General features: G+C 33.4%; 1 protein-coding gene across 1 annotated transcript in view; it reads right to left on the bottom strand.

Annotated features, from left to right (window-relative positions):
- Window positions 1-13,125, bottom strand: part of LOC126759352 (microtubule-associated protein futsch) — a 216,069-nt gene that overhangs the window by 21,647 nt on the left and 181,297 nt on the right. Inside the window, 1 exon segment of the mRNA XM_050474087.1 lies at window positions 69-241. Coding sequence (XP_050330044.1) covers window positions 69-241 — 173 coding nt within the window.

Genomic DNA, 13,125 nt, shown 5'->3' with positions numbered 1-13,125 from the left:
TTCTTACATACTTATAACCTAACTTTTATTCCATTTGTCATATACATTCTTTCGAAATGCCCACTCACCTGTAAGATCCAGGAACCATTGCCGGAGAACGTGTAGCCAGCGTGTATAATGTGACGATGTCGTGTAAAACTGCTCAGTAGATTACGCATACATTGTATGAGTGTATTGTACTGAGGGTGTATAAGCACTTCAGTGACTAGATTCTCACTAGCATACTGAATGAGTCGTTCGCCTGCAATGACATAAAACAACAATAACATAATTAGTTATAAATATTGGACTAGTAATATAAGCTACTTATATAACATGTTTTAAATAACATAACTGCCTTTGTTGCTATTTTTGTACACTCATTAATGCCCAGCTAATAAATATTATATTATATTTCGAAAGCTCAGGTGCGTGATTTATTATTTAGTGGGCGCGTAAATTAATTTGAAAAGTCATTTGAGACGCACAGAGCGGTGAGACAGTGGGGATGAATACAGAAAACGTCGTGCTTGTAAATGGCTACATGAGGTAGCGCAAACGGCTTCGGCATTCTCGGTAGTTTTAATCAATATGCAACAAAAGCTGAGTTTACTCAAGGGAGTATGTTCTTTTATGTGGACTTCAGCAGTCAAGCAGCGCTCAATCTTTGGGCTGAAGCGGTATGCGTGAAGATTCGTATGCTTACATACTTGGCATACAAATAAGATAAAGTATGGGTGTCTTTAGTAAAGGTTGTTGGACATTTCGTTCCAAGGAAGGCTTTAACAAGCTTAGGCTAGTCAACAGAGCTGCTATCCTCTATATATGTTTGAGTTTTTTTCGACTACGCGTTTATTCTTCTCAAAATAGTTAGACAGTTGTAGGCCGTCTTATGTTTGTTAGACCCTCTTTAGATCGAACAACATCTAGTAGTGTATTATAAATAGGAAAAAAGAGTTAGCAGTATCTCAGATTGTTCCAAATTTGCGATTTCCTATAATTAACTTCGCTTCGAGTTCGTAGTTCCTAGGAATACCTAACAAGATAGGAGTCCACCGCAGTGAGTATTCTGTATTTCTTTACATAAACTTTCAAAGCCTTTCAATAGTAATTTAAATTATACCCAAGAGTTGAAGAGGTAACTCTTTTAGTCACTTGACAGAGTTAATAGCGGACTACAAAAGCAATCTAACACTACTTGTATCGTATTTTTGTATCCGTACTGGTTCATTGAAAGGAGTTACTAATTTTTTCGAAAAAGAAATTAAGGATTTTTAGCAAGCAGACACTATTAAGGATAGACTATTAAGGAAAGGCGGTAGAGTACGTAGCTTCGAACCAACTAAGCACCACTAAAGAAATTTTGAAAATTGAAGAAATTTGCTTTACGTCGATTTTCTTACCACATCTATCTGTTATACCGAAAATACTAACACATTCGCTTTAAAAGTAGTGCTTTAACAAAGAAAATATTTTAACACATCAAGTAGAGTTCATCCGGTTAACTCTGCCTACAGCATTTGGAGCTGAACGATTATTGAACTTCTTAACGTCAATCCAATCCCAGACCTGAACTGTCTCTGTAAAGATCTCCTTAGAAGGATAAAGGATAACAATTGCCTTGAACATTCGAAGTTAAATTTGTAGTTATCGGTTTAGGCACGTTACAGGTATGTAGTTAGTGTATCTTTTCATAATCTGATACATATATATATCTGTATGGGAAAACATAAAGGCTAGTATATTCTATATTTTATTTATTGCATCTTTGATTGATTGTGTGCTCTGTTGAGATATATAATCTAATGAAATACTTAATACTACCCACTGGAAAGTTATGGACAGGTCATAATAATCACGATTTTCGGCAAGATTTCATTCCTACTTCGAAGCACGCTTACCGCAGAGCTTCCAAACTGGTATGAAGCTCTTAATTAAGTTCCTTATAGTGCAAAGGCTTATGTTCTCCAGTTTTCAGCCTGTTGAAAAAAAATATAAAGACAGTAAGCTACAAGCTTAGCGCCATATTTGACTAATATCGAAGTCCACCTAATATCTAGAATAACTTCCAAGAGTTTTCAAAAGATTTTGTTAATCTACTAGCAATTCCAAGTAAGTAAATACGTTGATTCGTATATTTCATGATTTAAAGCAAGAAATTCCTTCATAAGATTAATCATTTATAATGAAAAGTATTAATATTATTATACTAAACTTCGTTTGGACTCTCCTTCTCGGCTACAATGCAGCATGTAGTAATATCGGATATAATGAACGATGTAAATACAGGCGCCATATGGAATTTTTCCCTGTTATTATTATTACCTACCTAATATTACTTTCATTAAAGCATACATCTAGGAGTTGTGAAGTTAGTTAAACCTTTCGAGTTACGCATAGTGGCAGAGCTTTTAGTTTATTTCAGGAAAACAGCTTTAAATTTTATAAAAAACTATTGTAGATATACCAGGTGAAGTATACATTTAGGACGCCGTGCTGTTTCTTATGCACAATAAAATTGTGAAGTATACATTTAGGATACATTGCTTGTTTGCTTGTGAACAATAAAGTATTTTATAATTTCGATAAAATACTTATTTTATTGAAGCATACATCAAGGAGTTGAGAAGTTAATTGAACCTTTACACATTTTGACAGACTTTCTACTTTCATAGGAAAACTGCGAATACATATGTTTGGACATTAAGGGTAACAGGATCTACGTCATTTAGCCATTAAAAATATGTACACTTGGTGAGGTATACATTTAGTAGTCAGTATCAATTTTTGTTTGTACCAAGATATTAAAAAAAGTAAGAATATCTACAGTATATATTTAGGAGCCAGTCTCAATTTCAGCTTGTAAAGAACCAAAACATTAAAAAACGAGTAGTTTTAATATTTATTTTGAAAATTTAATAACTTAAATATTATTTGCATTCGCGCAGTGTGTGCTGGAAGTGCCATAAAAACGGCTTTTAAGCGTATTAGTGGGCTTAATCCTTCTTATTAAATATTTTAAGCTTAAAGGGACTCGAAGGGAGAGTACATCAATTACGGTAACGCCCACACTCTCTCCTACTTCACGCTAAATTTTTAAATTGTCAATTTGTTGGCGCTAATAAAACATTTACGCGTAGATTTCGTGCAACAGCACGCACTCGAGCTAAGCTAAAGCGCCGGTGTGTGCGTGCGTCTGCTGTGGCATTTGGTCACGGACAAAATCTGTTTCAATGTCATTGCTTGGAGGTCGCCATCAGGTGCTGATGTAATTAAAATATTTAATGAGTTTGTCATTTCTTTCACTTTTTGCAAGATTTATGAGACACGCAACTGCGGCGGACGGATTGTGCGCTGTAAAGTTTCGTTGGGATTTACGGAAAAATTAGAGTTGAGAAATTAGTTGAGTTATTGAAGGTCGGTGCGAGTTATGCTTGAAGACTCGCTGTCCAATTGTAATTTGAAATGAAGAGGATTTTCAGAGCAGCAGCGATTTTGGTGGAAAGCTTAAAGTATTTACATTTCTTAAACCGAAATTGTTAGTACGCTTGGCTGATTTAGAAATTAGGAAGCTCTTCTACTTTCCAGCATAAAAGTATTTGGGGGAGAATGAAGTATAGATTTTATATCGAGACATCAAAGCTCTAGCTATTAGGCAGGGCTAAAGTGGAGAGTGTAGCGCAATGGTTTATTATATATGTACATATATACATACATATGTTTATAAATAGATACACATATGTATAATAAAATAACATATTTTTTGATGCATAGTTTAAAGCTGATTTCCTTACAACATACTTCAGAACTTACTATGTTTACATAAAATGATGACACATTAGGTGTAGAAGAAATAGTGAAATTTATAAAAAAATTAAGAATTTATCTTGCATACTTTAAGGCTGATTGGGTTTTAAAAATCGAAGCTGAATAAATTTTATATAAATAGATAAAAACAATGATGCAAGAAGTTCACCTAGACATAACTGTGTAACAAAATTTTTGTTTGTGTTGCATACTTTTAGGCTGATTTCATTTTATGCTGCTTAAATAAGTATATTAAAATAAAATGATGAAAATATGTAACATTAGAAGACGAAACAACTGGACAGCACTTCAATGAAATTTATCAACAAAAATTTAAAATTTATATTGCATACTTTAAGGCTGATTTTATTTTTCAATTACGAGATATGCATAAAAAGGAAACAAATGTGCACGAGTGGAAAATATTACATGCATTCCATAAAATGAATAAAAAAATATTTAAATTTTATATTGCATACTTTTAAGCTAGCTCACATATAAAGATAAGGTATGTAAACAGTGGTGAATATATTACAAGAAGAGAGGAGAATACAGTAAAATGTATAGGAAAACATATTTTAAATTCTTAATGCATACTTTTAGGCTGTTTAATTTGTTTTTTGTAATTTTATAGCTTACTTCTAAAATAAAATGATGAAAATATGTAACATTAGAAGACGAAGCAACCAGTCAGCACTTCAGTGAAATTTACCAAAAAAAATTAAAATTGACGTTGCATATTTTAAGGCTGATTTTGTTTTTCAATTATGTGATATATATAAAACAGAAATGTTTTTGCACAAGGGGAAGATAATCAAATATTTAGTAAAATTTGCAAGAACATTTTTTTTGCATGCTCTTAGGCTTTTTGATTTGTGTAAAGATTTTTTAAATTAATTGATCCGAAAAATTCTTTGCATACGGATAACTAAAGAAATTTTAATGTATAAAAAACATTTTATAATTATTTTGATTTTCTTCAAGCATGTGTTTTGCCGAAAGAGCTGGCTTTTACTGAATAGGTCGAATATGCGAAAAAATTTTAATTTAAAAAACAACTATGTAACACATAACTGTATTTAACTGTGTAATTCATCTGTACAAGTATATTTGACTATTATATTTCATTTACGCTGCTCAAGGTGAGCTGATAGTGTCACACAGCACCCCAAAATATGAAATTTGTGAATAAATTGTACATACAAATATACTATATGAACAACCATATATGCGTTATATATGTATATATATATATATATATATATATATATATACTTCCCCTATACATATTTCATATGTAGATTGTTGATTTTGGTAAAAGGGGACGCATTTATGCCCTTAAAACGCATGTGCCTGTATGAAACGCCCAACACTATGCTATGAAAATAAAGTTTCCGCCAACACTAACACACCTACCTGCTATGTATGTACATACACACAAATAAATAAGTGCCGCTTACAAGGTCAGCAACGCCTACAATTTGAGTTATTTTCACAGTTTTTTTTTTTTATTACGCACGCACACTCACATACGCACGCAAGCTTGGCTGCATGTATGCAAATTGGTAATGGTTTTTATAGCAGCTTCATTTTTTATTTGTGCCTCACTGACCAGCGTTGCCGCCTGGTACTAAGCACTTAGTTGATATTATTTTACAGCAGGCGATATTTTTTTGGACGGTCGCACGCCATGATTGTCCTTTCTTCCGGTTGAGTGCGTCGGACATGTATGTGCATATGAGCAGAAAAAATGTACATATGTGGGTGTAAGGCTGCATGTGACCGTTATTTATGCTGGGCCGTTTTTGCATATGCAAATAAATATGGTTTTTCGACAATAAATTCTGCAGAGGTACAATCATGATGATTGGTGCTGAGAAGGCCTTGAAATTTATACCAATCGCTGGCCAAAAGTGCCTGAAGACGACCTTCATATGCATATCTACGAACCTTTATACATACATATGTACATATGTATATGTATAGTATGTACACATTATGGTGAGACGTGAGAAATTCGGCCAAAGCTACCATTTCAGAAATATTGTAATAGTTATGGTGACCAATAAAAAATATATTTTTTCAGTCGGCTGAAGGCCTAGTAGCCAGTGCTGCGATTTCATGTATTTATATAATAAATATTTTATTGTATAAATGATTATAAAAAAAAAAAAAATATTTTTTCAAACAAAGTTGCCAGCTATTGAAAAAAACTTAAACAAAATATTATACTTTTTATTATTTAAGTTATATTAAGCTATTATAAATATTTTTTGATGTAACTTTTTTAATACAAATTTTCTGGGGTTGCCATCCGGCCTTAATACCGGTTAAAAATGGTTGTTTATGGTTCTAAAACAATATAATATTAACTAGAAGGAATTTAGAAGAATAGTATAAAATGTAAAATAAATTGAATATTTAAAATATTTAAATATTTTTTTTCAAACGAAGTTGCCACCTGTGCAAAAACATACATAAATATTAATAAAATGATAATTATAAGAGAAACCAAGAAGGACAAACTTAAAAATGTTGGTTTCATTGACTTTAAACTTTTGATTACATAAGGTTGCCATCTGCGCTAATACCAGTTATGTAAATTAAATTATTCAATTGTATGTATTGGCTAATATAATAGTTCATAAATATTGTTTAGAAATATTACATAAAACACATAAAGTGAGAGATAAAAGTAAACAAATATTTTTTGCTAATAAGGTTGCCACTTATTTAAAAAAAATTATAAAAAATTTCGTAGTTTAAATTTCTGAGTAAACAACTGAGCAGTACTAAAGGATTTTCGATCTAATTTATTTTCTATACATATTTGCGTATTCTATAGGGTTGCCATATGCTTAGATTATTTAAAATAAGTTATCTGGTTATATAAGCTGTAGCTGCGCATAATCTAATTGCTTTGCATAAGAAAACATGTTTTAAGAATATTTAAAAGAAAGCAAATTTTCATACATACATACATATATATGTATGTATGTATGTATATGTATATAGGGTTGCCATTTTGTCACGTTATTTAGAAAAACTAAACTAACTATTATTAAAAAGTTTTGTCATTTCATATTTAACCTTTATTTGAAAGTGTTATTGATATGAGATTATAAAATTTATCAATTTTATTTAATAGGGTTGCCACTTTTTTGCGAAGATTTCACATTCATGGCATGTACAGTTAGAAAATATATAAAAAATTAGTAAATATTGTAATGAAACTAATTGCGTTTTGAAACATTTAAGTTAATTTTGAATAGTGTTGCCACCTGTTTTATTTTTGTATTTGCTAACTGCATGTTAAAGTTCTTTATTTACCTGTTTGAAAAATGTATCTTTCCAAAAATATAGATAATTAAGTATATGTACATTGTGTAGTATTTTCTTCAATAAAGAAATTCTTTTGAATAGGGTTGCCAACTGTATTCACAAAAGGAAACAAATATTTACAAAAATTCATGTTAAAAACTTGTTAATTAATAAAATTGAGACGAAGCTTAAGTTCAAGTTGAGATTGCTAGTAATTAGGGTTGCCATTTATTTTATGTATTTATCAAATTTTTTTCTAAAATTTTGTTTTTGCAGGATATACATGCAAAAGATTCTGAATTGCCCTATAGAAAAAAATTAAAAGTACTTTTATAGAGTTACCACCCTTTCAAATGATTTTAATATAAGCAGACATATGTACTTATGTATGTGCAGCAAATCCTATTTTCCTCAGTTTCAATGAACAAAATTTATTGAATAAAAAATTTTAAATTTGAAAATTTAAATTTTTCATTTATGTAAGTATGTGTGAAAGCTTTAATAGGGTTACCAACTAATAATAAAAACTTATACATAAAAAAAAATTGTTTTCATCTGGACAGATATTTTAATATGAAATGCATAGAAAATAAAATTTAATTTGCACAAGTTTTGGTATAGGGTTGCCAGTTCATTACAAAATATTTTAAGTGTTAAAAAATTAAAATATTAAAAAAGTGAATATTTTTATAACAAAAATGAAAAATGTGTAATTTGTAAATGGAAAATTTTTTTAATATAGAGTTGCCACCCAATTAAATAAAATTATATGAATTAAAAACATATATTACTAAGCAAAAGATCCGTTATTAATATAAAATACTTTTTGTTGTTAAAAAAAATTAGTATAGAGTTGCCACCCATTTTAAATAAAATTATATGAACTAAAAATATATGTATATTAATAAGTAAAAGATGTGCTGTTAATATAAAATACATTTCGCTAATTCAAAATATGTTAAAAAAAATGGCATGACAGATCTGAATTTTGAATAGAGTTGCCAATGTTTTTAGAAAGAAAATAATAGCAAAGCCTATATTATAAAATGCAAAATTGAGTGGCAAATAGCAAGAGTAAATACGGACATCTTTGATAAAAATTCTTAAAGCACGTGTAACCTAGAAGCGAAGTGAATTTTAGCGCACTCTCTCTCGATTTACTCTCTTGTTGATACATGGAAAGTGATTATTGTTCGGAAAATCTGAGGTGCGATATTCTCTATGTACCTAACTTCGGTTTAGATTCACTTCTTGTAAGCTTTTGAAGCATTTTTATACATACTTAACGGTAAACTTATGACCCTTTACCTTAAACTACTAATCTCTCGTATTAAAGAGCATTTCTCACACGAAATTGACAAGCTAATTTTAGTTTACCTAAATGGCTTTAAAATCTCACCAAATGAAACCACAATTCATATACATATGTAACTCACATATACTAATATATGTTTGTACAGATGTATGTATATGGTATATAGCCTCTAGCACATCCATTAGCATGTTTTTGTGGTTGTGCGGTTGTTTTGCACACCGTTAGACAGGTATGCATAGCATTTTGGTGAGGTAAGTGCAAATCCCTGTGGTACGGAAAATGACATAATTTGACATGTATATCAATGACAATACGTTTTGCGCACTAACACATACATATGTATGTCTGTATAACTGTATATGCGTAACACACAATTCCGTATGACAACATGCCTGCGGCGTTAAAGCGGCTCTGCTGCGCTGTTGCTTCACACTGCTCACAAAACCGAAATCGGATTCCATTTCACTTGTATGTTTGGTGTATTGCTCACGCACAAACACATATACATATGTATATACATATGTACATATGCATGCGAGTGCTTGCGTTTGTGCGCCAGAGTTGTACTTGGGAATTAGATATTCTAGCCTGTACACGAGCACACTAGTTGATGCGCTTTTATCCCACATCAATTGCGTACATTTTCCCATAACCTTTGCCGCAGCGCCTAGTGGTATGCTACCATGGCAATTAATTTGATTTTCACATGTGAACAATTCACACAGTCACCTTCATGCGTTCGAAATATCTACTCACACGCGCTCGCACTACTCAATTTGCATGTTGATTTCCTTTTATTGGTGTCTGGTACGCCTCCCTCTCTCGCTCCAGCTCAGCTTTTGTTTTGTGCAGAGTTCGGTTGTTTATTGATGTAGGCGCTTGTGTGTGTGTGTTTGTATGCGTAATCCCTGACATAATCTCACACGAAAATTGGTTAGTTTTCAGCTATTGTTATATGCAACCTCGTCTGGAAGTTGTTGTATGCTTTTAGGTTGTGAAGTTGTTGTAGAACTGGTAACCCTCTCTCAAAAATTGTTATTTTACATTAAGCCTATCCGTTTGTAGCTTGAAATCAGCTAATTTTTAACCAAAGCCTCTCTCCAGTATACATCAAGGATTCCGTAATCTCATAAGCTTTGATTTCATTCACACTTTTATTCGATTTTAATTAACTGCAGACCATCTCCTTTACCAGTTAACTAAGTCTAGTTTGAGCTGACTACAAGCACACCACATAATCAGAGAGAGAAGCATATGCAGATAAAGGAAGTGGCTGAAATGCGTGAGTATGAAGAGTTTGAGATGCTCGACAATTCTAGGAAATGTTATGGCACCTAACGGAAAGTTTCAAAACCGGAGCAAACTCCTGTAGGACTGCAAATTGTAATCTAGTGGCTGATGTGCACAGCATACTGAAGTTATGGAGGGAACACTTCTCAAGCCCGCTGAACGGCTGAACTTACCCACAGAGTGGCTTAAAAAATGTATTTTATTATCAAAAATCGCGTTTTTTCGATGAATATATATATATATGTGAAGGTCATGTGAAAACTGCCATATTTTCTAAGCCCCTCTCAAATGTCTCTCTTTCTCTTTGCTGTAAAGTGTATGTTTATATATTTACTATATAATTATAAAGAGAAAGCATCATCTGATTTATAAAAAAAAAGTTCGTGTATAACTCTTTAAAGTTTATTTGACTACACAAATGTTCTCTTTCAGCTAAAAATTACAATAAAGAGCTTTTCACGCTCTCTTTAAAAAACAAAAAAAAAAGCATTTCCGTTCACAAAATCCTTTCAAAAACCTACTTCAACCAGCTGCTCTTGAAGTAACCAAAAATTATATCATACGCCTGAAGGTATGCACCAAGTGTTATAAATAACTGCCGCGCTTTATGAGACCACCTTGGCTTGTATAATGGGTCATCACCATCATTAATTAAGTGTATAACGGGCTGGCATTATTAGCACACAATACCAACCAACCAGCATAATAAGGCGTTTAAGCGCCTAAAAGTAGGCTATGCAAACTAAATACCATGGTACTAAGCATACTCATAAACAAGAACGGTAACAAAGTATGCTTGTATAAAGAATTTATGCAACAAAAAGCAAAAATTTAATAAACAGTTACGTTGACGGGCGTTTTAGCGACACGTAGCAATACTTAGCGGTAATATACTTACATACATACTGTATATATCTGTTTATACATACATATATCTGCGGTCCTGTATCGTTTTGAAGGAGTTGTGTCTACAAGCATGCTTGTTTTGTCAATTTAACAGTATTTTGTTGCTGCCTTTTCAACACAGCATTCAAGCTTTCTCTCAACATTGTCAAGCGCTTTAAGTTTTAATGTGCATACTCCGGACACTTTAACGTAGTTAAATATTAAGAACCGGAACTAACTGTAAGGCGTCCACCCACACACACATACACAGCGCTGTTTTCGAGTACAGAAGTATGCGCTGTCTTGACCAGTGTTGCCATTTAAGTAACTCTTGCCATGCGACAGTCAAACTTTCATGTCTCGTGAGCGCTCTTTCGGTGTAGCAGCAGTTTGCACGCACACCTCCTACACTAACACTACCACATACACCTTAGCTTCAAGCATACTCTTCAGCCTTTACACTTCCCTTTTGGTGCGCTTCTTTTGTTTAATACACTTCAGCTTCTTTCCTTGCGCTGTCTGTCGAGTGCTGGTCGCTGAGTGTGAGTGCTTTTCAATTTCAATAGCTTTTTAAAATTTCATTTTCCAACAATTCAAGTGTTGCCAACTCGACTCGCCTGTGGTGTGGTGAAATGTCCATAGGAAGCGCTGATTGTTAACTCGGTTGGAGTGCGGTTGAGCCGGGCACTGGTGGCCAAGTCATTTATTATCGCATGGTTAAAGTTTTTACTGCAGCTAAGGGTCATGCGCTCTTTTATATTGTCTTCTCCGGTGGCCATTGTTGCGCTCTTCAAATTTTCGAAAAGTTTATGCATCCTGCTGTTATTAAATTTCCATGCAATATTCATTTGGGCTTAAGTGGTTTTATGGCAAACTGCTGTCTTAACTATATACTTGTTGCAAGTGAATAAGCTTGGTGGACTTGGAAGGATGCGTGTTTAAATGCTGTAATAAGTTGGATCACTTATCTTCGAAAATTACAATTTAGTTCACTGCACTCATTATAGTCATAATTCTCAAAGTTAATTCTTTAGTGAGGTCATCAGTTCATCCAGATATCACCAAAAGAAAAAAGGATTTTTCAGTGTATCCACTCAACCATCTTTCTAATATTTCGATTTCATATCTAATCAGTCACTCTAGCAATACCTCAATTGACCATCTATCCAGTTTTTTTCATTCATCTAACTATTTATACTCATATCCTTTCCATCTACAATCTACCCATTATAAAATTCATTCATCCGTAAGCCTTCTCTGGCTCTACGTTGAGATCATAGTAACACATTCAGCCGACAATTCGTTCTTCTAACTACTTATCCATTATTTCTGGCAGTGCATTCTTATGTCCATATATTGATTTGTTCATTCTTACTTTTCACTCTGTCCATCCGTACTGTAACCATACTTCCATCTTTCTATAAGTTCATTATAAATTCCATCCATCCGCATCTCTGAATATTCGTCCATCATCTTTTATTCTGTATATGGATAATCCATCCATATGCTTATCCGTACCGTCGTCTCCTATACCGTCAATATATATATTCGTCCATTCTTTCCAACGTTAATTCGTCTAGGAAGCCTACGTCCATTTGTATATTTATAATTCATAGAGGCAATATTAGGCCATGCATTCATCCGTCTATCCTTTGTCTGGTATTTCCTTCACTTTGCTGCCCCTCCGCCCTTGAACTTTTTATACAGGCATTTATTTATATGATCACCTTTTCATCCAATCATTTCATATCAAATCACCATTCTAAACATCTGTTCGTATGTCAATCTACCTGTCAAGTTTAAGGAAGGTCTCGAGAGTCTTCTTCTTTACTGGCAATTTCACCGTTTTCGCGGTTATAGCCGAGTTAACAACAATGCGCCAGTCGTTTCTTCTTTGCGCTATTTGGTACCAATTGGAGTTACCAAGTGCAGCCAGGTCCTTCTCTATCTGATATCCCCAACAAAGTGGAGGTCTTCCTCTGCTTCCACGGCCGGGTACTAAATTGAAAACCTTCAAAGCTGTAGTGTTCAATTCCATCCGGATAACATGACACAGCCAGCGTAGCCGGACTCTATTCATTCACTGAACTATGTCAATGTCGCCGTATATCTCATACAGATCATCGTTCCATCGACTGCGGTATACGCCGTTGCCAATGCGCAAAAGACCATAAATCTTTCGCAAAACCTTTCTCTCGAATACATCTAAGGCCGTCTCTTCATATGATGTCATTGTGCTTACCTCCGCATTATATAGCAGGTCGGGAATGATGAGGGATTTGTAGAGTTTGGTCTTTGTTCGTCGAGAGAGGATTTTTCTTCTCAATTGCCTACTCAGTCCGAAGTAGCACCAGTTAACAAAAGTGATTCCTCGTTAGATTTCGATGCTTGCGTTGGTGTTGTTGTTAATGCTGATTCCAAGATAGACGAAATTATCAACGACTTCGAAGTTATGACTGTCAAAAGTGACGTGCGAGCCAACTCGCGATGCAATGACTTTTTGTTTGATGACAGGAGATATTTCGTCT

This window comes from Bactrocera neohumeralis, chromosome 5, assembly GCF_024586455.1.
Source record: "Bactrocera neohumeralis isolate Rockhampton chromosome 5, APGP_CSIRO_Bneo_wtdbg2-racon-allhic-juicebox.fasta_v2, whole genome shotgun sequence".
Taxonomy (NCBI): Eukaryota; Metazoa; Arthropoda; class Insecta; order Diptera; family Tephritidae; genus Bactrocera; species Bactrocera neohumeralis.
This window is presented reverse-complemented; position numbering and strand designations above follow the sequence as displayed.